The 25,514-nt window shown below is 38.2% G+C and overlaps 2 protein-coding genes across 5 annotated transcripts in view; both read left to right on the forward strand.

Moving 5' to 3' along the window:
* LOC148312752 (uncharacterized) overlaps positions 1 to 17,045 on the forward strand; it is a 518,102-nt gene extending 501,057 nt beyond the window's left edge. Inside the window, exon 28 of the transcript XR_015838852.1 lies at positions 17,027 to 17,045. The gene's annotated coding sequence lies outside the window, so the exon portion shown is untranslated. The remainder of the gene's footprint in view (positions 1 to 17,026) is intronic.
* LOC148312755 (zinc finger protein castor homolog 1-like) overlaps positions 1 to 25,304 on the forward strand; it is a 195,965-nt gene extending 170,661 nt beyond the window's left edge. For 2 of the 4 annotated variants that reach the window (XM_088273839.1, XM_088273832.1), the window contains exons 12-31: positions 669 to 795; positions 1,550 to 1,690; positions 2,541 to 2,742; positions 4,139 to 4,235; positions 4,763 to 4,888; positions 5,950 to 6,169; positions 7,110 to 7,252; positions 8,237 to 8,387; positions 9,003 to 9,416; positions 10,806 to 10,901; positions 12,082 to 12,556; positions 14,696 to 14,874; positions 15,523 to 15,645; positions 16,535 to 16,713; positions 17,688 to 17,828; positions 18,815 to 18,931; positions 20,365 to 20,460; positions 21,102 to 21,190; positions 21,820 to 21,969; positions 23,359 to 25,304. In XM_088273839.1, coding sequence (XP_088129965.1) covers positions 669 to 795; positions 1,550 to 1,690; positions 2,541 to 2,742; positions 4,139 to 4,235; positions 4,763 to 4,888; positions 5,950 to 6,169; positions 7,110 to 7,252; positions 8,237 to 8,387; positions 9,003 to 9,416; positions 10,806 to 10,901; positions 12,082 to 12,556; positions 14,696 to 14,874; positions 15,523 to 15,645; positions 16,535 to 16,713; positions 17,688 to 17,828; positions 18,815 to 18,931; positions 20,365 to 20,460; positions 21,102 to 21,190; positions 21,820 to 21,969; positions 23,359 to 23,516 — 3,424 coding nt within the window. In that variant the 3' untranslated portion in view covers positions 23,517 to 25,304. The remainder of the gene's footprint in view (positions 1 to 668; positions 796 to 1,549; positions 1,691 to 2,540; positions 2,743 to 4,138; positions 4,236 to 4,762; positions 4,889 to 5,949; positions 6,170 to 7,109; positions 7,253 to 8,236; positions 8,388 to 9,002; positions 9,417 to 10,805; positions 10,902 to 12,081; positions 12,557 to 14,695; positions 14,875 to 15,522; positions 15,646 to 16,534; positions 16,714 to 17,687; positions 17,829 to 18,814; positions 18,932 to 20,364; positions 20,461 to 21,101; positions 21,191 to 21,819; positions 21,970 to 23,358) is intronic. The other 2 variants (XM_088273852.1, XM_088273847.1) reach the window with 2 other exon arrangements.
* Positions 25,305 to 25,514: the final 210 nt, after the last annotated feature.

The raw sequence follows: 25,514 nt of genomic DNA on the forward strand, positions 1-25,514 counted from the left end.
TTTTTGTGTGTATATTAGGTTAAAATCGTTAAAACTTATAAAAAATGTGTTAAAAAAGAACTCCACCGACAAGACACACAAGGTGGCTTGGTGGGTCTGTGCAAAAAATTTTTTTAAATATGTTTAAAATTGTGATTTAAATAAATGTTAATAAAAAAAACAACTAACCGTCATGCTTTGGACTACATGACTCCCCAGTCTGCAGATTTTGTACGGAGGATAACGAAACACCAATCTACATTCTCTATAACTGTGACGCACTCGCTTGCTAACCAAGTCACATCCTTGGAAGACCTCTACTGGACTCCGAGAAGGTGAAGCTCCTACCACTAAGACAGGTTGTAAGCTACATGACTCACGTAGGGCTTGAGAGTGAGCTATGACACAGAGGGAGGTCATAATAGACCTAATATGGTCGCAGTGACATAAGGGAGGCATGGGGTCTTCCTCGAAAGACATCTAGAGGAAGACCAAAGAACTCATGGATGCTGCAGAAAGATAACATGATTCGAAGGCATGGCCTAGGTGACGTTGTCCATGATAGAAGGACCTACAGCCTGAGGACGAGGAGAGCTGACCCCAGCAGTCTACAAAGACGATAAGTTGGGATAGAACCAGGAAGAAGAAGAAGATGTATATATGAGTATATAATTATTTTTATGTTATAGGTATGGATCAGCTTTGGAGTGTGGCTCTTCGTATTGCAAAGACCTCGGCTACCGGGAGCATTTTCACTGTCTGGACTGCAGTGGTCGAGTGTTCTGCAAAAAGGAAGAAATGATACGCCATTTCAAGGTAATAGTTCATATTTAACGTCATTATTATAATTGTTATTTACTAGCTGTACCTGGCCACGCGTTGCTGCGGCTCAGTCTAGTCAAACGGAAAATAAATCAAACAGAAAGCGGACATGTCCACAATGCTGGTGAAGCGGTGAATATCTTTGATATAGCAATGCAGGGGAAAAGATTGAAAATGTCAATTGACACCTTGCATCAAGAAGCACACTGTGCGCCATGAGAAATGTTTACTGTTGCACGTCATACTTTTACGTTTAACAGATGGCACTGCCATTGTGGTAAAAAAATCCTTGTCATCTGTTTTTTTGTTTGTGTTGATTAAAACACATTCGGATGCAACATTGTGTTAAAATTTCGAAGCAATCGGTGAATATTTTTAAATTTAAGATTTTGAACGAACTTTCTCTCCTAGTATGTTTAATAATTTGGGATGAATTATACATACATTTCATGAAGGTCTTTGCTATTTTAAAACTAACTTAACTCAACCATAGATGATACCGAGAACTCACTTGTGAAAGAAGGTGTCCATCAAAGGATAAATACAGTTTCCGATATTTGAATGGTGTGAATTTCAATAATGGTAGAATGGTGAATGTAACACGTGTATAAAGTGATCAATTAAACCAGCCTTTGATAGCTTGTAAACCCTGTCAATACCCAGTCCTGTCAATATGGAAGTCTATATTCTTTTTCATCTACATTAAGATAATTTCTATGGTGACTAATTTATTTGTTTTTTTTTTTAGTGGCACAAAAAGCGAGATGAATCATTGGCTCACGGATTCATGAGGTACTCTCCATTGGACGACTGTGGAGAAAGAGGTGCTGGGTGTCCCCACAACCGTAGTCAGACTCACTACCACTGTATCCAAGATGGATGTGATAAGGTAACCTCAAAAATCTACACAAATCCTAATAAATCCACAATTTATTGTATCAAATCCTGGATTATCAAACTCTCAAGCCGTGATAGTTCATAAGGAACCCTCACGAGAGGTGGTATCATACATGATAAAACTAGTGAAGGACATTGCTACCATAAACCAAGCTAAGACACTAAATGCCGAACCCTGTTCTAGTGGAAGGGAAGGCCTGTTGACGACAGTCAGTAGTCCGGCTTCTCCTGAGGACTGCAACGTAGTTTCCTCCTAGCAATGAGCAAATGCTGATAATTTATTTAATAAAAAAGCTTCTTCGTCTCACCAATAGATGTCACTAGTGAAAATTTTAGTGATTCTTGTACAATGTTTCAAAATTGGATCATACATGTGTATATGGAACTACCAAGAATTTGAGTAGTGTGGTCGTCAATCATGGTAAGAATTAATGATTGTCACACGTGTGTAAAGTGATCAATTAAACCAGCCTATGATGGTCGTAAGCCTCGTTAATGCCCATATTCTTCCATATTCTTCTTCATCTGAGATGAGATGTAAAAAATGTGATAAATTCTGATAACTTCCTGATTGGCCCACACTAGATTATCCCTCCTGTTCCCAACACAGATTCAAATAAAACATTTTTTTTAGCTAAAAGAATTAAAATTCCACTTAGTGATCTATAAGCCTTGTATAATACATAATAATTAAGGTAAATAATAAAGGCACATGGATCCCACTCAATTATTATTCATCGACACTCTATTACGGATCTCTTTCACGAGTTACGATTTTTTTCCGTAACACAAACCTATCACAATTCCCCGGTTATATTGATCTTTTATACTTTGGTTTGCAGGTGTATATATCGACGTCGGATGTCCAGATGCACGCCAACTACCACCGCAAGGACTCGGCCATCCTGCAGGAAGGCTTCCAGCGGTTCCGGGCCACGGAGCGCTGCACGGCCCCGCACTGCGCCTTCCGCGGCCAGCGCACCACCCACTTCCACTGCCGCCGGCCGGGCTGCCGCTACACCTTCAAGAACAAGGCCGACATGGGTGAGTCTCACAATTTACTCATTCCCTTATTTTGTGGTGATGATAACGAATCATAAATGTACCGCGAATGAATGACAACGTGATGTCATCACGCCTTTAAAAGTACTGACAACGTAAGGTACATCCTCTTTCGTCATCTTACCATCAGCATAGTAGGCACGACCCGTGCCTACTATGCCTTATCCTTACCCAACCCTACTGCCTACCCCGATTAAAAACTGTGCACGACACATACATACGCATACATATATATCGCTCACTCCTTTCAACAACGTCATAAATCAAAAATTGTCAATTTTTAGTTGTGCATGTTTTCGGAATGCCCCGAAAATGTACTACATCCCAGCAAAAGAGGCATATTTTAAACTATACATTTACCCGCTACAGGGCAGAAAGTGTTGTTTTTGCATTTTGAACAAAAGGTATTGTTAAATAATTTTTTTAAAGGTACTAAATTTTTTTCAAATGGAAAAAAAGACATTCAGGTTTTACCTAAAAAGATCTGTTGCACAGTAAAAAGTTCAGTAAGTGGCTTGATATTTATTTTTAATACATTGTATTATATTTTTAAACTTTAAAAACGTTAAAAAGTTTAAATACTTGAAAGTGGTCAGCTTAGGAGTCGTAACAATCAGCGGGTATGTATGAGGAGATGCATGAACGTGGAAGAGGCGAAGGATGTTTGCAAGGACAGAGTGGTGTGGCGCTCTATTCTCTCTGCCTACCCCTGCGGCGAAGCGGCGTGATGGTTTGTTAGTTAGTTAAAAACGTTAATAATAAGCGGACATACCCGAGAATTACCCTGCGAATAGTATTTTCCTCTTAAAGGCACCATCACCCATGTGAAAAGGGTAGATATACAAGGAGATACGATTGAACAGGGATACTGTCCTCCCAATTGAAATTTCCATCGGCAGGTTGGTTCCACTGATTGGGTGACCTAACCTAACCTATGTTAGTTAGTTAGTCAATAAATATTAATCATATTATTTTTTGACATCTCAACAGAGATGAAGAAGAATATGGAAGTCTGGGCATTTACAGGGCTGACGACCGTCATAGGCTGGTTTAAGTGATCACTTTACACACATGTAACATTCACCAATTCTACCCATTATTGACAACCACACTACTCAAATTCTTGGAAGTTCTGTATATATGAACCAATTTAGAAACCTTTTTCTTGAATCACTAGAACTTCACTAGAGTCATCTATTGGTGAGATGTAAAGAAGCTTTTTACTAAGCAGAAACTCTTATATTAGTATGTGAGGTCCGAATCCCGGATTATAATCACATACATGAGAAACGCCAGAAAATACGATTTTCATTTTTATTATTTAAGCTTATAATTTAAAATGTTGTAAATATTGATGATGTGATCACTTTATTTTCAGAAAAACACAAGACGTATCACATCAAAGATGAGCAGCTTGCCCGGGATGGATTCAAGAAGTATATGAAGAACGAGCCATGCCCATATAGAGACTGCAGGTAAATGAAACTACCTTCTTTTCACTTAGTATCCTTCAATTTGTGTTCACACCATTTTTGTATTAAAAAACAAGTTTTTCTTCATAATAAATATATAGTTTTGAATAAAAAACAGTTATTGAAAGGCAAAGAGTCAAGTTGTCCGCCTCCGTAGTGTAATGGTCAGCACGCTCGGCTACCGTTCTGGAGGTCCCGGGTTTAATTCCCAGGGGGGGGTCAAATAAATATAAGTGATTTTTTCACTAATATTTATTCAATATTACCCTGGACTGGTACCTGAAGCGGAGGGCTGATCACCTTCCCTTCATGTGTAAACAATCAAGATAACACTGCATTTATATGAAGCAGTGCCCTATGCACCATTGGGGTGCGGATAAGGGTTTTATCATTATTATATAGTGATTTTAAAACAAAGTTACATTTTAATTATAAAATAATTTGAAGTTACTCTGTTTTAGGGTACGCTACAGCGTGGCCATGGCGTACCTCCTCATGACAGTTGTCACTTAATCCCTTTTGCTTTTAAGGTTCAGCAGAATGTGCAACCATATTCACTGCATCAGGCCGCGCTGCAACTACGTACTGCACTCATCCAGCCAGCTCTTCTCACACAAGAGGAAGCACGAACGGAAGGATCAAGAACTCAACTATGGGTAAATATCACACTATCAGATCAAACCACACTGCTTTCAATGTATCCCAAATAGAAATAGTTACAAATAGCGATTCAAATTCAATAAAAAAGTTCGTGGATCAAAAAACAATAAAATAAAACGTATTTTTAGACATCTCATCAAAGATGAAGAAGAATAATGGAAGTCTGAGTATTTACGGGGCTGACGACCGTCATAGACTGGTATCAGTGATCACTTTACACACGTGTAACATTCACCAATTCTACCCATTATTGACAACCACACTACTCAAATTCTTGGAAGTTCCATATATATGAACCAATTCTGAAACATTGCTCTTGAATCACTAGAACTTCACTAGAGACATCTATTGGTGAGACGAAAAGAAGCTTTATTGAGCAGAAACAATTTTATTAGTATGTGAGGTCCAAATCCTGGATCATAATGTAAGTGATTATATGTATGTGTAGGTATTTTTTTTATGTTAAGTATTTCCTTATCTTAAGTATTTTTTGACATCTCAACATAGATAAAGAAGAAGAACTATGGAAGTCTGGGCATTTACACGGTTTACGACCGTCATAGGCTTTATACGTCACACACGTGTAACATTCACCTATTCTAGCCGTGATTGACAACCACACTACTCAAATTCTTGGAAGTTCTATATATATAATATATTTTTTTGGAAACGTTGCTCTTGAACCACTAAAAACATCAATAGAGACATCTATTGGTGAGATGAAAAGAAGCTTTTTATTGAGCAGAAACTCTTATATTAGTATGTGAAGTCCGAATCCTGGATTATAATCACACACATGAGAAACGCCAGAAAATATCGTTTTCATTTTTATCATTTAACCTTATAATTTAGCCAGATAATTTATTAACAACATTTAAAGTGTGTCCAAATAATACCAAGTACTATTTTTGTCAGGTTTCGTACCTGACAATATATTGTGACAGCAAACGTTGTGATTTTTTTGCTGGTTTATAAAAAATATGCCCAAAAATAACCCAAAGTAGGGTTGTCAATACATAAATTCAAATGAATAATGTTGACATGTTTGATCTTCCAGGATACCTTCGGCTGTGATGCACAACGCCATGTTCCAGCAGTCTCCGGAAGACGTGTCCCTGAAGATGAAGGCCGGTTCTCCGAAGAGCGGCAGCCTGATGGGCGCGGAGGGAGACGACAACTCCATGCCGGGCATGTTCGGGCCGCCTCCACTCATTCCTCTGCAGCCGCCCAGCGATCTATCCTCGGTGGACGCCGTGATGGAGCACCAGCAGAACTTGGTGAGCTTGTTGGCCTTGAACTGATCATTGATGGCAGGGCTTAAAACCCCCAGACTTTCACATATTATTTAATACTTGAAGGGCTCTTTTTCAAATTAAAATACTTGAAAGCTGTCAGGTTAGGAGTCGGAATAATGGCGGGTATATATGAGGAGATGCATGAACGTGGAAAAGGCGAAAAATGTTTGCAAAGACAGAGTGGTGTGGCAATCTATTCTCTCTGCTTACCCCTGTGGAGAAGCGGCGTGATGGTTAGTTAGTTTTTTTAAACAAATGCCATTCAATTTCATTCGTTTGAAAATGCCATAACTAGGTGAAATAATTGTCCCAAAATTGATTTTTATGTGTTTTTTTTAACAATAAAATACAACTTAGTAGATTAAAAAAATCAGTGTTTGTTTAACATTTAATACATATATTAAAATGGAGTTCTACAAATTAAACGCCAAATCTATGAATAAATTAAGAAAATAAATGTGGCTATTTAAATGTTTTGAATTTTTTTTACTATTTTTAAAACTTTTATGATTTTTTTGTATGATCACTTATGTATGATAATTTTTTCTTTTCATTCTCGTGCCATCCGAAATCCAAAGTCTTGATCGCCTCCGTAGTGTAATGGTCAGCACACTCGGCTACCGTTCTGGAGGTCCCGGGTTCGATTCCCAGGGGGGGTCAAATAAATATAAGTGATTTTTTCACTCTTATACTTATTCCATATTACCCAGGACTGGTACCTGAAGCGGAGGGCTGATTACCTTGCCTTCATGTGTTAACGATCAAGATAACACTGCGTTTATATGATGCAGTGCCCTATGCATCATTGGGGTGCGGATAAGGGTTTGAAATGAAAAATGTCATCCAAAATTGTCTCATATGTTGCCATAGGTTCGCCATCTCTGCCCTAGGCACTGATGACATTGTATATTTTTGCTTCTAGAACCAGCTCGTGGTTGAAGAAGTGTGCAGGAAGTACATCCATGCCTTCAACGGAGGTTCCGATGAAGACGACAAGTGCCAGAAGTGTTCCGCCTTCAATAAGCACTATCACTGCCTCGGAGAAGGCTGCAACATGGCCCATAGGTATGACTCAATTTATTTTGTATAGTAACACATTGTTTGCGTTCCAGCAAAGGCCAGGGAAGAAGAAGAACACATTGTTAGTGGGAAACGCTTAAAAGCGTCTTTGACATACTGTTGGTAGAGAGCGGGAGACGCTTATAAGCGTTCTATATGCTTACTTTTGGTAAAGCGCGAGAGACCCCTGCAAACATTGTACAGATGGGAATTGGGTGTTGCAGCTACTTGTGATTAGTATACTGAGGGTCGGGCGGCAGACTGCCAGAGTATAATTAGGGTCCTTTTCCATACTGTTGGTAAAGAGCGGGAGACGCTTATAAGCGTTCTATTTGCTTACTTTAGGTAGAGCGCGAGAGACGCCTGCAAACATTGTACAGATGGGAATTGGGTGTTGCGGCTACTTGTGATTAGTATACTGAGGGTCGGGTGGCAGTCTGCCAGAGTATAATTTGGGTAGGGGTTGACGAACAAAACCACCTGATAACAATGAGTTATCTTGAATGTTATTTTTAACGCATTTCATGTGGAAGGCGAGTTTTACAGTCCTTAGTACGTCGATGTATTGCGATATTTAAGGTTTAAAGTGACATCTGATGAATTTTCCTTAAAGTTTCATTACAAGAGTATAGCTCAGGACTGTCCTACTCTTACCACTGGTAACACTGTTTAGTAAAATATTGATTTTGATTACGTATCATTAGTGTATAATTAATTTTTGTGGATGCTTCAGAAAGGTAACATGATTCGAAGGCATGGCCTAGGTGACGTTGTCCATGTTAGAAGGACCTATAACCTGAGAACGAGGAGAGCTGACCCCAACAGTTTACAAAGACGATAAGTAGGAAGCCAGGAAGAAGAAATGTGAAATTACTTTTAGTTTTTTTGTTGTTGTTTTCCAAATGTTTCGTCTTTAATTGTAATAAATAAGTATGAAAATTCAAGTATAACCACGGTATTATTTATATATTATATACGTTTTTTTTCTAGCTGCCACAATACGATGATAAAGCATGCTTTGGAACACGAGCACCAGTGCCAGGTGACGGAGGCGTACTTCCAGACCTTCAACCGCTCCAACCCGTGCGGCAGCTCTTCCTGTCACCACATCCGGGACTCCACGCACTACCACTGCACTTGGGTAAGTCTGCTACCAATTCTGTTCTCTAATTCGTGCAAGACCAGACTAAACATGGCTTCACACGACAAATACCTTGAATTTTCACCCGCGGTTGGTACACAGTCTTTGCTACCTTGGATAACGCACATGTCATGTTTAGCACACAGTCTGTATCACTTTGGATTTCTTTTGTACACTGCACGGTTGGCACATAGTCTGAGCCACATTGGATAATACCCTGTCACTTTTGGCATACAGTATGTATTACATAGGATCTTTATTGTGCACTGCACGGTTGGCACACAGTCTGAGCCACATTGTATAATATCCCCCTCATGTTTGGCATATATTATGTATTGCTTAGAATCTCTATTGTACACTGCACGGTTGGCACACAGTCTGAGCCACATTGGATAATATCCCTGCCACTTTTGGCATACAGTATGTATTGCTTAGGATCTCTATTGTACACTGCGCGGTTGGCACACAGTCTGTGCCACCTTGGATTATGCCCATGTTAGTTTAGCATAGTTTAGTATCTCTGCTAAAATATCTTGGTAACATTTCCTTGTGCTTGGAATCCAGTATCTGAATTCACTCCATATTGTTTACTTTAAACATCTGTTTTTTTCACAGGAAAACTGTGGCTGTGTGATTCTCCCGTCGGAGGACCAGCCCTTCCGCAGGTTGGAGCATCACCGTCAACACGCGCTGATCTCTCCACTATCACCAACTCTCGGCCGGCTGGCACACGCTCTAAACCAGAGTCCCCTGCACTCCCTGAACCAAAACACTCTCCAGAACATGCCCCCGGCGCTGCAGAGTCTGCTGCCCGCCGCCTTCCAGAGCCAGGCTCTGCAAGCACTGCCTCCCGGAGTCCTGCAGACCCTCAGCCCGGCGCTGCTGCAGGGGCTGAGCCCCGGTCTGATGGGGCCCGGGGCCATGCAGCCGCAAAGCCACATGAGCCAGGCCAGCTCCCTGGACGAGATGTTCAGCCGGAAGCGCGGAAGGCCGCCGAAGAATCGCGTCGTGGAGGTCTGGGCAGACCATGTAAGTTGTTTTTTACATTTTTACTTTTATTTAATTAAATTTAAGTTTAAAAAAGAAATATTTGTACACTTGAGATCTACCCAAGCTTCTTTCCCTAACCGTCAAAATATTTTGAATATTGTTCAGTAGATAGAGTTTTAGTATTAATCAGTCTTGATTAAGAAGCGGTTAGCTTCGAAACCGGTAGACATAATAATTAAGTTATAATAAAATATTTATAGTGATTTTAAAACAAAGTTACATTTTAATTATAGAAATATTTGTGTTACTATGTTTGTGAGCCCAAGCGGCTCATCATTAGAAATAGGTATCAAATTGTGGTAGAGTGGGTTTGAACCCAGAAACTCTGACTTGTGAGTCCGTGGCACTAACCACGGGACCACGACCCGACACCACACTGAAAATCACTAACTGATTGTGACATAACGCTCTAACTTCTTTTCTACGGAAGATCTTTGAACATAACAAAGAAAAATGAAATACTTGATCTCGCTTATTTTCCTCGGTCAAATCTTGGAACATCAATCATACATAATTTTGCTTCATATTTGATGGCGTTTCAACTGCATTTAGGCTATTGTCCGCCTCCGTAGTGTAATGGTCAGCACGCTCGGCTACCGTTCTGGAGGTTCTGGGTTCGATTCCCAAGAGGGGTAAAATAAATATAAGTGATTTTTTCACTGTAATATTTATTCAATATTACCCTGGACTGGTACCTGAAGCGGAGGGTTGATCACCTTTCCTTCATGTGTAAACGAACAAGATAACACTGCTTTTATATGACGCAGTGCCCTATGCACCATTGGGTACGGATAAGGGTTTTATTATTATTATATTATATACTTGTGTAAGTGATGGCATTTTGACTGGATTCAATCTACTTTCATCTTTCTTTTACTAACTCCATGCTACACTTCCATACATTAGGGTAAAATACATCATTTTTCGTGCACCATTAACTCTTTTCCTGTCATTCACTATCCTTTCTTTATCTTCATCAGCCTTTGCTTCCCTAGATAATATTATAGTTCTATGGCATGGGTCGGCAACCTGCGGCCCGCGGGCCGCATGCGGCATCTTGGTGCGGCCCGCGAGATTCTCGCCGCAATGCACATGACGGACGATATTATACACAATCGAGTGAAAGGAGGCGAGAAAGGGAGCGAAGGGAATCTCATTGATTTTATTAAATACAATAAATGTCGTTAAAATATACACTTAGCGTTTTATTTTTAAAACTAAAATATTTGTACATAAATATTGTATGTATACCTACTGCAAGTGCGGCCCGCACTGATCCCCATGAAAAATATTTGGCCCTTTTACAACAAAAGGTTGCCGACCCATGTTCTATAGCATTGATTGAATGTATGTATATTTTCCTTTCAGGCAACTCCTCAAGCGATTTTCACATCTTTTAAGTTACCAAAGAGCAGTCATGTTTCCATGACTCCATCACCTTCTCCGACCAATGAAGAGTTCTCTGTAAGTATTCAAAGCTATAATATTTAAGATTCAACACTCTCCTTATCATTCATCATTTACTTTGTGTAATACTACTTTCGTAATACTACTTTGTGTAATACTACTTTGTGTAATACTACTGTCCGCCTCCGTAGTGTAATGGTCAGCACGCTCAGCTACCGTTCTGGAGGTCCCGGGTTCGATTCCCAGGGGGGTCAAATAAATATTAGTGATTTTTTCACTGAAATATTTATTCAATATTACCCTGGACTGGTACCTGAAGCGGAGGGCTGATCACCTTTCCTTCATGTGTAAACGATCAAGATAACACTGCGTTTATATGACGCAGTGCCCTATGCACCATTGAGGTGCGGATAAGGGTTTTATTATTTATTAAAACTACTTTAATGTGGGAGAAAAGGTATTAGATATTACTATGTGTGCAAAGTCACTAATGAACCGCATACGAGACTAACTGATATAACTATGTCAGACCACAAATACATTAGGTTTAATGTTCTAACCAATCAGGGAAAAGAAATTGGAACCGGAACCCCAGGGCTACTAACTGGGACGAAGATTCAGCTCAGAAAGAGCTAATGTGTGGAAGTGAAGCATAGAGTTAGCAAACGAAGAATGAAAGTATATAATGCAGTCGGAATGCCATCTCTAAGTGCGGCAAAACCATGTATGGTAGATGTTCCGATGGTGATATAAGGAAATAACGCAAGGCTGAGTTAAGCATTATCCATCAAATTAAAAAAAGGTGTGTTGAGATGGTTTAGACACGTAGAACAAATGAGTAAGGAAAGAATATTAAAACCAATTTATCAGGCGAATTTAGTGGAAAACTTGGCATAATCAGGTATGCTAAATATTTGAAAACAGTCAGGTCAGGACTTGAAATTATCGGCGGGTATGTATTTGCAAAGACAAAGTAGTGTGGCGTTCTATTCTCTCTGCCTATCCCAACGGTTTGATGGTTAGGTAGTTATTTTATTTCATTGATCGATTTGGATAAAATCTATCCATTTTTAATTTAAGTTCACTCAGTAAATACCACTATTTCTTCAAATCTTTTTTGACAGGTATTTGAAAATGATTCGGAATGCATCAAAACACAAATCACTATAGAATTTAAGAACTAGTGGTACTTACTAAGTGAAACTGAAGTTAAAAATAGTTATTTTATTTTTTCCAGAAGATAAAGTTCCATCACTTTGACGTGTACACCACTCCGGACGCGTGCAGTGCCCAGCACCCGGCCTGCCAGATCCGGGCCTCCCGCATCCACATGCACTGCTCCCACTGCGCCTACACCTCGGAAGACCACAGCTCCCTGGAGGCCCACAGCCGGGAATCCCACTCCGTCCCGCGCCTCCTGGAGGGCTTCGACTTCTACCTGAGCTGCGACCACTGCAACGTGGCCCGGTGCGTCCGCTCCCAGATGCGGTCGCACTTCCACTGCAGCTCCGGGAATTGCACCGGCGTCATGACGCAGTACTCTTCGCTGATTGGCCACAAGCATCGCGGGGAGCAGGACATGGAGGTGGAGGCTGGCAAGAAAGAAGAAGTGAGGGACTACTCCATGAAGGGGAGAGAAGCAGCGCTGGAAGGCTTCCACGGAGGCAGCCTGGTTGTCAAGAGTGAAGATGCCGATGCCGCTAATGTCTCCGGTAAGATCAAAGAAACATCACTATCAAATTTACCATTTAACCGGATCCACGCGGCTCGCATAACCGTATGTGTTTTCACAAAACATGCCCCATACGCGGAACCATGGTGTGGAACTTTGGATAAAATAATACGTCAATCCTTGGCCTTATGACATCTGTTGAAATATCTGACTAATAATTTGTAACATCACAAGGATAAATAAAAGAACAGATCCCTGATTTTTCTTGAGGTCGATAATTAGTCCCCGCCATAATCATGTCCTATATCTGTCTCACTCTCGACGCTAGCATCGCCAGTGGGTAAGAGTGTCTTTGATTTATTTATGTTACGATCTTATTTGTTTATATTACGATATATTTCAAGAATAATGTGACACAAGAGTACCAAAAAGGCACAATGATTCCAATTGAACGTTTTTGTTTAGGAAAATAAATAGTTTCTTAACTAAATACACGATAAAAGTAATCATTTAAAAAACGGCAAAATATCGCCACGCACGGGCGTCTCTCAGGAACAAAGTTAACGCGGTTAAAAGGTTAACACATTGTCGGGCAGTTTTCTTCATCAACCCCGCCCCTAATTATAATCAGATAGTCTGCCGCCCGACCCTCAGTATACTAATCGCAAGTAACCGCAAACCCGCTTCCCATCTGTGCCATGTTTCTTGGCATCTCTCGCGCTCTACCAGAAGTAAGCAAATGGGACACTTGTAAGCGTCTCCCGCTCTTTACCAACAGTATGTAAATACACCCACAAAAAAGTTAAGTTTTGTAAAATAATTAGACAGTTTTTTCCAAAGTTGTTTAATTTACATGGAAAAATCCATTTGTATAGTAAAATCAAATATATCTTCTTTGTGGATTACAATCTGTGTGATGATTAGTTTGCTTTTTTTATGGTCAGACTCCATCCATCTTTATCTTCCGCTCATCTCTTCATTTGGCGTACCCACTACAGCGCATGTTTGAGATAATTTGGTCCATGTAGGTTAAGTGGAGTCCTTCTCTGTATGTAGTTTGTGCCTTCGCAGATGCCCTCCGCAGTTGTAAGAAGCAGGCCTGGGTGTCTTATATTATGGCCTGTTGTGTTACCTCAGAAGAATGTGCGACAAAACGATGTATGATAGATGTGCGAATAGTGAAATAAGGAAGGAATGCAAAGCTGAGATGAGCATTATCGATAAAATTAAGAAAGGTGTGTTGAGATGGTTTGGACACGTGGAACGAATGAGTGAGGAAAGAACGGTAAAACAAATTTATGAGGCGGATGTTAGTGGGAAAAGAAGCAGAGGAAGACCGAGAAAAACATGGCACGATCAGGTATGCCAAATACTTGAAAGTGGTCAGGTTAGGAGTCGTAACAATCGGCGGGTATGTATGAGGAGATGCATGAACGTGGAAGAGGCGAAGAATGTTTGCAAGGACAGAGTGGTGTGGCGCTCTATTCTCTCTGCCTACCCCTGCGGGGAAGCGGCGTGATGGTTAGTTAGTTAGTAAGCATCTAGACTCCCCAGCCCTGCTTGATACCTCGTTGTTCCCTACATGTTCCTACCAATGAATCCTCAACACACACCTGTAGCACCACATCTCAAACGCCTCCAGCCGCCCTTATTCTACTTGCCTGATAGTCTATGTTTTGCTCTAAAGTTAAAGTATACCAGAGTCGATAAATCGATTCTCAGCACTTCAAATATTTAAAAAGGGATGTAATCCTTTTCACCCTTGTTCTGAAGAGCCTTTTGATTATTGTCAATATTATTAATATTTAAAGCATTTACTTTGTGGTTAGTCATTTTTACTAATTTATTTTTTTACAAAAATGTTAATAATAATAGTATGTCTACCGGTTTCGAGACGTACCCGTCTCTTCGTCAGGACAATCACTAATACAGTATGCAATGTATTGGTATTGTTTGCATGCTGTGTTAGTCATTGTCCTGACGAAGAGACGGGTACATCTCGAAACCGGTAGACATTAAAATCTCGGTGAGTGGTTATATACTATTAATATTAACATTTTTGTAAAAAATAAAAAAGACTATTGATTGTTCCTGAAGGATGGAGAGGTTTGTAGGATTGATGGCCTATGGAGTTTTCTTGATTTGTAAACCATAACCTAATCTGGCCACTCCTTTGCAGTGGTAAAAGCAGCCGGGACGTTCTATCCCTCTTCTCACGAGCGCTCCAGCATCTCTCCGGCCTCCTCCCGGAGCCCGTGCACCCAGTGCCTGGCCCGGCCCGCCGACAGCCAGGGGCCGTGCACTCACACCAGCCTCGGGCAGTTCGACAGCGGAGCCATGGGACTGGCAGCCACAAAGGTATTGTGATCTCCTCCTATACTACATGTAGTACTTGAAACCTTGCCTATAAAATGGACCTTTGCGGACACCCTGTGTAAAAAATTGCTCAAAAACAGTGTTATCTTGATCGTTAACACTCAAAGGAAAGGTGATCAGCCTTCCGCTTCAGGTACCAGACCAGGGTAATATTGAATAAATATTAGAATGAAAAAATCACTTAAATTTATTTGACCCCCCTCTGGGAATCGAACCGGGACCTCCAGAACGGTAGCCGAGCGTGCTGACCATTACACTACGGAGGCGGACAAAAAAAACACAAAAACTGAAAATATGGTTATTAAATACCTTGCAATAATGCATTCTTTTACTTTCAGAAATATAAAAAACCTTCCCTTAATGCTAGAGTTTTTTTTTTCACAAAAATTTAACTGAAAATACTATATTTCGTATGTTAAAAGCATTTTTAACTTCGTGGTATGGTAATACATATAACACTATCCTTATCATTCATGTCTTTATTTACTTTGCGTAATACCACTTCAAAATTGGCAGGCAGCATCAATTTACAGATTCTTGCCAATTCTCATAATTTGTCTTAGCCAATAAAAAACATGTTCTTGTTGATTTGAGTGTCTAGGGATTATATATTCTGTACTATATTCATAGGAGACTTTGGAGCGTGAATATCCTGAGATATCCATCCTTCCATCAACCGCTTCATCCACGCCCTCTCCGTCTGCACAGAGACAAGGCGGCCAGGCAACACAGAGCCAGTCGCCTCACAATCAGGTAAGCTACAAACCCCAGCTCACATATGTCTGCCCTAAGAGTCTTCTTCATTGTGTCACTCCGCCATGATGATCATTCATGGTAATCTTCAATTCAACGTGAATCTTTAACAGAATGATGGTTGGAGCGTTTCGCTACCGTGCTAGGAGTCCCGGGTTCAATTCCTAGGGCGGTCTAAATAACTAAGTTATCATATTGACATATTAATGCACTACGGACGGGAAAGGTATTTCTCCCCCTTCGGTCGATTGATGCTTAAGGTAGGGAATAGTATTTTTACCTATTTTATTAGAAAAGGTGTTTTTTACGCCAACGACTGCCCGGATTCGATAATTGTGTGCATATCAATCACTCCTTTCAAGAACGTCATAAATCAAAAATCGTCAATTTTCAGTTGTGCATGTTTTCAGAATGCCTAGAAAATCTACTATATCCCAGCAAAAGAGGCATATTTTTAACTTAATATTTACCCGCTATAGGGCAGAAAGTGTTGTTTTTGCATTTTGAAGAAAAGTTATTGTTTAATTATTTTTTTAAATATATTAAATATTTTTCAAATGGAGAAAAAACCTTCAGGTTTTACCAAAAAGATCTGTTGCACAGTAAAAAGTTCAATAAATGGCCTTGATATTTATTTGTAATACATTGTATTATATTTTTAAACTTTAAAAATGTTCTCCTAAAAAATCCAGTTTTTTGATTTATGACGTTCTTGAAAGGAGTGAAGGAACTGTCGTTTCGGTGGTCTTTTTGGGGGTCTGTTGCCTCTTCTTTCTATTTGTAATACATTGAATTATATTTTTAAACTTTAAAAACTTTCTCCTGAAAAATCATTTTTTTTATTTATGACGTTGTCATCCTTTTTTATATCGCATTTCCCTACTTCTAGACTCCATCGCGTTCACAGCAGCCAGCAGAAGGGCCAATGCGCCAGGCGGTCCACAGTCTTCTGCTTCAACAGTACTTGGCTCAGGCGGTTGGTAAACCCCCTGGGCTAGACCCCATGAAATACCATCAGCAACTCGGCCTACCCCCACTGGGACACAAGCAACAGTTGCCTTTCCTACGGTAAATATTTAAAAAAAACAACCCATTCATTGAAAGTATAATAAATAACTCAAAATATCTTTAGTTGTATGTTGTATATTTATTTATTTATTTAAACTTCACGTGCAGAAAAGAAATAAGTACATTGGCGGGCTTATTGCTAAAAAGCAATATCTTCCAACCAACCAAAACAGACTAGTGATATTGATCAACATGTTTGATTCCACGTATAGCTATTTGCAATCAGAGGGTAGATAGTACTTGAACATTAAAAAAAATATATATATTATTTTTTGACATCTCATCAAGGATGAAGAAGAATATGGAAGTCTAGGCATTTACGGGGCTGACGACCGTCATAGGCTGGTTTAAGTAATATATATATATATATATATATATATATATATATATATATATATATATATATATATATAAAACCCTTATCCGCACCCAAATGGTGCATAGGGCACTGTGTCATATAAACGCAGTGTTATCTTGATCGTTTATACATGAAGGAAAGGTGATCAGCCCTCCGCTTCAGGTACCAGTCCATGGTAATTTTGAATAAATATGACAGTGAAAAAATCACTAATATGGAATCGAACTATCGAAAAATCGAATACTGTGTTTTGAGTTTGGACAGCCGATGATGTCTCTAGAGTAGTTCTAGTGATTCAAGAACAATATTTCAAAATGGTTCATATACTTATGTATATATAGAACTTCCAAGAATTTGAGTAGTGTGGTTGTCAATAATGGGTAGAAATGGTAGAATTGGTGAGTGTGACAGTCGTCAGCTCCGTAAATGCCCAGACTTCCATATCATTCTTCATCTTTGATGAGATGTCAAAAAATAATATGAAAATGGGTCCTGTAATTGGAGATAATCCAGATTTTGTGAACAAGTATTTGGACACACTCAAAATGTTGTAATAATAATTTCTTCATCTTTGTTGAGACATTGTTTAAATGTTGATTAAAATTTTTATTCCCAGGTCTCCATTTCCTCTGTATCCCGGAATGATGTATCCTCCGGAACTCTTGATGGAACAATCCGGAATGATGTTGCCATCTCCCTCTATGGCTTCTTCGTCAGCGATTAAGAATGAGAAGGATGCTGATCTAGCCAGTAAAAGGTACGCATCTTTACAGAGATGAAGAAGAATATGAAATTTAGAGTATTTACAGGCTTTACGATCTGCAATAGGCTGGTTAAATAAATTACTTCATACGGCAGTGCAACATTCACCATTGTACCCATGATTGACAACCACACTACACATAATTTAAAAGATGTATATATGGCTTTATTTGACACCTTTTTTGTATTTGAGTTCTCGACACCATCTATGGTTACTCAACTAAACCATAAATGGTGTTGAGAACTCGCATATGAAAGAAGGTAACAATTGAAGAATATATACATAAATATATTGATACATATTTGTCCACCTTCGTGGTGTAATGGTCAGCGTGTTTAGCTACCGTGCCGGAGGTCCCAGGTTCGATTCCCAGTGGGGCTGAGAATAAATATGAGTTATTTTACACTCTAATATTTATTCAATATTACTCTGGACTGGTACCTGAAGCGCAGGAGGGATCACCTTGCCTTCATATAATTAACGATCAATATAACATTGCGTCAATATTATGCAGTGCCCTATGAACCATTAAGTGCGGATAAGGGTTAAAGTGAGATATGTATATATCTTCTTCTTCTTCAAACCCTTATCCGCACCCCTGTGGTGCATAGGGCACTGCATATAAACGCAGTGTTATCTTGATCATTAACACATGAAGGAAAGGTGATCAGCCCTCCGCTTCAGGTACCAGTCCAGGGTGCTTTTGAATAAATATTAGAGTAAAAAAATCACTTATATTTATTTGATCCCCCCAAGGAATCAAACCCAGGACCTCCAGAATGGTAGCCGAGCGTGCTGACCATTACACTATGGGGGCGGATAAACAGCACTGTGGTTCAGTCATTGGTAGATTGATACCCAGACTTCCATAATCTTCTTCATCTATTTTGAGATGTCAATATAAATAACTCCTAAGTGTGCAAACCCAGATTTATTTTTTTATTTAAACAAAGATAAATAACTCTTTTCTTCTTCTTTAGAGCTCATCAGGTCAGGAACACTCCCAACATGAGGATGCTCAAAGATGAGCCCATTCCTGAGGGATATCTTCGCTTCCGTTTCAATGAGGACTGCGCCTATCAACATTGTGGCTACAGGTGAATATATTATCTTTATTCTTACATTCCATCCTGCCTTAAAACGGAAATTTAATCTTATCTTATTCTACATGTCGCCTACTCCTTTCAAAAACGTAAAACATCAAAAAATATGATTTTCAGGTAGTTTTTAAAGTTTAGGAATACAATTAAATGTATTAAAAATAAATATCTTTTTACTGCGGAATTGGTATTTTTAGGTAAAAACCTGAAGGATTTTTTTTTCTCCATTTGAAAAATATTTAGTATATTAAAAAATAATTAAACAATACCTTTTCTTCAAAATGCAAAAACCACACTTTCTGCCCTGTAGCGGGTAAATATTAAGTTAAAAATATGCCGCTTTTGCTGGGATAAAGTACATTTTCTGGGCATTCCAAAAACATGCACAACTGAAAATTTACAATTTTTGATATATGACGTTGTTGAAAGGAGTGAGCAATGTGTCATGTCAGGTCTCCCTGACGTCGATTATCACATGAAAGGACACATGGACAATGCCGAACCCTCTTCTAGTGGAACGGAAGGCCTGTTGACGACAGTCAGCAGTCCGGCTTCTCCTGAGGAGTGCAACGTGGTTTCCTCCCAGCAATGAGCAAATATTGACAAGTTCCTGATTGGCCCACACTAGATTATCCTTCCTGTTCCCAACACAGATTTAAATAATAGTTAAAAGAAACAAAAATCCACTTACCGTAGAATGGGGCTACTTGAAATTTGATGTGTTACTTAAGCCCAGTATAATTTTTTTTATTTAAATCTGTATTTGGTCTACAATAATGAACATATCGTGACAATAAGTGTCACCTGTCAGGGAAACAATGAATCATGTCGATACGTTCATTACTGTAGTTATGATCTATAAACCTTGTACACAATGAGCAAGTTTATTAACCTTGCTCATAAATGCAATTCCCATTTAAAAAATAATACCATCACTTGAGAGCAGTTGTCCTTGTCTCGGGCAGCTCTAAACAGCGCCTCAACAGTCCTGATCCCTGTCCAATCTCGTATATTCCGGAGCCAGGAGATCTGCCTTCTGCCCACACCTCGTGGACCCTCCACTCGGTGCAATAGCTCGTACTTGTCTCCTCTGAGCACATGCCCCAGATAGGACACCTTCCGGACCTTGATATCAGTCAGCAACTGTCTTCCTACTCTTGCTCTTTGGAGCACATTCACATTGTTGACCATATCGGTCCATGTGATACGTAGCATTCTACAGTGCAGCCACATTTGGAATGCCAATAACCGGTCTGTTTAGAGCTGCCCAAGACAAGAGCAATTACTCTCAAGTGATAGTGGACATTAGGAGGACCTCACAACACACACAGACAGACAGACGTATGAGATGCAGAGGAAACTAAAGGTGTATGTCACAATACTGAGAATTCGGAATTTTATGGTATATCGGATGATTTTTTTCTTTTCAGGGAGCATCAAACTCACTTCCACTGCACCCGGAGAGACTGCGGATACTCCTTTTGCGATAAAACCAGATTTGTACAGCACACAGCTAGACACGAAAGGTAAATATATTTCTGTCACTTAGAATTGTATAGCTACAAAAGGACCGTAGTCCATTTGATCTTCACATTCGTATAATAATGCCCTAACAAGGCGAAACAATTGTCACAATATAAATTTTTTATGTGTTTTTTGTTAAAAAAATACAGCTCAGTAGACTCAAAAAATCTGTGTTTGATTTAAAATTAATACATAAATATATTTCTCATGGGTCTGCTACGATGTTAAACCGATAATGCAGTGACAATGCATTAAAATACCTTGTTGAGAACTTCATATACCTTTTTCTGGTGCCTCTAACCTCATCAGCACCCAATGGTGCATAAATGGTGACGTTCAATCAATATAAGAGTGACAATGCATCAAAATACCTTGATGAGAACTTAATATACCTTTTTCTGATGCCTCTAACCTCAATCAGCACCCAATGGTGCATAAATGGTGACGTTCAATCAATATAAGAGTGAAAATGCATCAGAATACCTTGTTTCCAACTTCATATACCTTTCTGATCATAGTCTCTAACCTCGTAGGTGAAAAATTATTCTCGTAGGATAATCAAACCGGGGCCTTCAGCATGATAGTCAAATACACTAACCACTTCACCACACAGTATTGAAGAGTATCTTGTTTTTATTTCCAGATTGGATACACTGATGGGCGGAGACTTCCAACAGTATCGGGCCAACGTATTCTGCGGACGCCAGGACTGCGCTCACGCAAGCAACTTTGGTAAGTCATTCCTACCTTCTTCTTCTCTAGCCTTTTGTATCCTTCCATTTCCTTCGGTCAGTTGCTGCGGTTTCTATCCATCACAGCTACTATGTCGTCGGACCATCTTTTTTGCGGTCTTCTGACGTCTAACATCTAAGGTGCCTTATTAAAAATTATTATTATTGAGGCATCTTAGATGTTCTTAATTCTGATATATAATTAATGCGATATTTTTCTTATGTAAAAGGCTGGACAATTGGAACAATTTAATTTATAAACACCAGAATGGCTCAATTTATTTTCTTTATCTTTACAATATAACAGTTTTATATTACAACACCACGTTTTGAGCATGTCCAAATACTTGAATGATTTATCCAATATACTCCTTACACATCAAATACACGTCTGGGTTTTCTTCAATTAGCAGTTATTTTTTTTTTTTAAATGACATCTCATCATAGATATAGGAGAATATGGAAGTCTGGGTATTTACAGGTATTACAACCTCTCATAGGTTGGTTAAGTGATCACTTTACACATGTGCAACATTCACCATTTTCTACCCATGATTGACAACCACACTACTCAAATTTTCTCTTTATTGATGCCATTTTTTCCTGTTTTATCCTATTTTCTCTTTACAGGGGCCAGCCAGAACAAGGCGTCTCACTTCCACTGTCTGAAGTGTGACTTTGTCTGCACCGACACCAACAAGGTGGTGGCGCATCGCCGCCAGCATCAGAAGATGGACTCCATCCAAGCGGCCGGCTTCGACAAGTTCCCACCCAGCAAAGGTACGAAAACCTCTTTCAGTTGATCCGTTTGAATCATTCAAGCATCTGATTGTGTTTTGCAACTAACTGTTGTTAGATAAAAGATTAGGAAGAGTTCTTTACGGTGGTATGGACATGTGGAGCGAATGGATAACGAGAGAATGACTAAGAAAATAAATGTAGCGAATGTGAGAAGGAAAACAGAACGAGGACGACCGAAAAAGACTTGGCACAATCAGATCAATCAGAACCTAAAATCTGGCGGTGTCAAAAGTCTGCGTAATCAGAGGGCATGTATGACTAGATGTATGGATGTGAAAGAGGTGAGGAGTGTATATCAGGACAGAAGATCCATCCGTTCCATCCTCTCTGCCTACCCCTGCGGCGAAACGGCGTGATGGTAGTAGTAGTAGTAGTAGTAGTAGTTATAGTTATAGTTACAAAAGTACAAAAATATAAAATATTGATACATAAAATGTTCCCACAAAGGCATGGCCTGTGTGTGGCTACACATTATATTTAAGGTTATAAAAAAAGGCACTGGGAAGAATACAGTAGATATCAGAAATAAAATAAGATAAAAAGTGCTAATATACATAACGAATATTTGATTTGAACAGAAAACAAAAAGATGAAAATGAAAAAAGTTTGCAAATTTGCACTATATGAGTTATACGTTTGAAAGAAGAAGGTCGTTTTTTTTTTTTGATAAATACTTTCAGCAAAATTTTAAATCGACACAAACTTAGGTAATTAATATCTAACATATCGCCTACTCCTTTCAAGAACGTCATAAATCAAAAATCTTCAATTTTCAGTGGTGCATGTTTTACGAATGCCCAGAAAATGTACTATATCCCAGCAAAAGAGGCATATTTTTAACTTAATATTTACCCGCTACAGGGCAGAAAGTGCTGTTTTTGCATTTTGAAAAAAAAGGCATAGTTTAATTATTTTTTTAAATATACTAAATATTTTTTTAATGAAGAAAAAACCTTCAGGTTTTACCTAAAAAGATCTGTTGCACAGTAAAAAGTTCAATAAGTGGCTTGATATTTATTTTTGATACATTGTATTATATTTTTAAACTTTAAAAATGCTCTTTTGAAAAGTCAAGTTTTTAGATTTATGACGTTCTTGAAAGGAGTGAGCGATATAGTCTTTGCGGAATGAATTAAACAGTTTTGGGGCTATGAAAAATGAATGTCTTTGAAAAATGAATCTGGATTTGCAATAAGGGATTTCAAGTACATTATTCATTCTTTGTCAATATTTATTAATATTTTAAGGAAATAAATGTTGGCGCACGAAAACATGTTTTAGATACTGTTGGCAATAGATTTCTCGTAGCTCCAAAATATCAGCTTCCTGAAATAATTGGTTGAATAATTAAATTGTTCTTCTTTCCAGCTTGCGGCTTCGACCCTCAGTGCATCCACTCCAAGAAGCAGACGCACTACCACTGTCTCCAATGCGGTTTCGCCGTCCTCGGGCTGTCCCAGATGACCTCGCACAAGTACCGGCACCAAGAGAACTCCCACGGAGGTGCCGGCACGAGCGGCACCTAATTGTAAATACACCGTAATGAAAACCACTATAGAATGGCACTAATCCCATAAAATAGGGCCAATTGTATATATGTGATATATAAAATAGATCAAGCCTGTATCATTCAATATCAGTGTGTGTAAATTATCTCAACTAGCGGATATATCGATACCCATTCTATTTGAAGCACATCATTCAAGTTTGTATTTGTGAATTGGAAATGAGAGATTGCCTATAATGAAAACAATGCGTGAATGGCACTTTTCCCATACAATAGGGCCACTTGTATATATGTGATATAAACATAGATAAAGCCTGTATCATTCAACATTGGTGTGTGAAGATTAATTCATAAATTGATACTCATTATATTTGCAGTATATTATCACTTGCATTGGAATTGAGAGTTTGCCCATAGACTGTCTGTACCCTTAAGTATTTGAAGTATTGTATCATGGCTTTAAAATGTGGGAAAACAGAACCATGACGGGATTATCAATCAATTAAAATGTAATATCTGGTTGTTACAACGTAATATCTGGTTGTTTTAAGTCTCAAAACGTTATGTATTGTCATCAAACATTATGTATTGTCCTCAAAACATGATGTATTGATATTAAAATATATGTATTGTCGTCTAAACATTATGTATTGTCATCAAAATATTATGTATTGTCTTCAAAACACTATGTTTTGTCCTCGAAACCTGTTTTATCCTGAAAACATAATGTATTGTCCTCAAAACATGATGGATTGATATTAAAACATATATTGTCCTCTAAACACCATGTTTTGTCCTGAAAACATTATGTATTGTCCTCAAAATATTATGTATTGTTATTTAAACATAAATTGTCCTCAAAACCTTATGTATTGTTGTCAAAACATGATCTATTGTTCTTAAAACATATTTTGTACTCAAAACCGCATAGCCCCAACCACTGATGAACTTGTGGTAGCCTGGATTCGGTCAATCATTGCTAACTTGCACCGTATTTTCAACGCATATATATGGAAATACTCGCAATTTCAAATAAGATGTACGACTGGCAGTGACAATAACTGGACTGGTGTCAATAATACCCCTGTTTACCCTATGTATTTTCGGTAGCTAAGCATGATATTACTATGTATAACCTTCCAATATATTTATATAAATATTATTTTAATTAAAAATTATGTTTTTAAATTATAAATTAATTTCGAAAATGTACATATTTTTTGAACCGTACTCTTCAATTCTTTTATTCAGTCCCAAAGATCTTTTTATGTTGTCGTATAATTTTTTTTATATGCATAAGAGATAGTTTTTTTTTATCTTGAATTTCAAAAATTTTGTCAAAATTAGACCAATTTTTGTCTGTAGTATTTTTTTAACCCAGTGTTTATTTATTTCATACAATTTCCTTAGAATTAATTGTGAATATAACGTTTGTATTTAATATTAAAATTTTAAACAAATAAATTAAAGACTTTAAAATTTAAATTGTTTGATTAAGCTTATTTAAAATGTTGATTATTTGAAATATCGGTACGTATGTTAGGACATTTTATTTGAATAAAGTGTCCCTACAATTAATTTTAATATAATATTCTAAATCTCATACTTTTGACTATGAATATTTTTAATGAATACTGTCAAAATACGGGACACAAAACATATCTTACAAGCAATAATTATAAATATATTTATATACATGTATAAATTATATTAAAAATATGAATTGATGGCGTTTTATACGTTTAAAAATATGTAGTATAAAAATATTTGTAATATTTAAAAATACATAAGATTTTTCCAAGTGATTTTTGTGAACAAATTTTTTATTTTTAAGATTTTTGTGAACAAAGTTTTTAATTTTAATTTTATAGGTATGTGTAAGATATGTGTTGTAAGGAATGCATGCGGAGAAAAAATATCAAATCTCATGTGTCATATTATTTAAACTAGAAAATGTATGACAAAAGACGTCAATAAAACTAAATAAAATGTGTCCTTTTTCAATATTAAAAAAAAT

This window comes from Brachycentrus maculatus, unplaced genomic scaffold (assembly GCF_059751285.1).
Source record: "Brachycentrus maculatus isolate JH-2025_06_01 unplaced genomic scaffold, ASM5975128v1 h1tg000033l, whole genome shotgun sequence".
Lineage (NCBI taxonomy): Eukaryota > Metazoa > Arthropoda > Insecta > Trichoptera > Brachycentridae > Brachycentrus > Brachycentrus maculatus.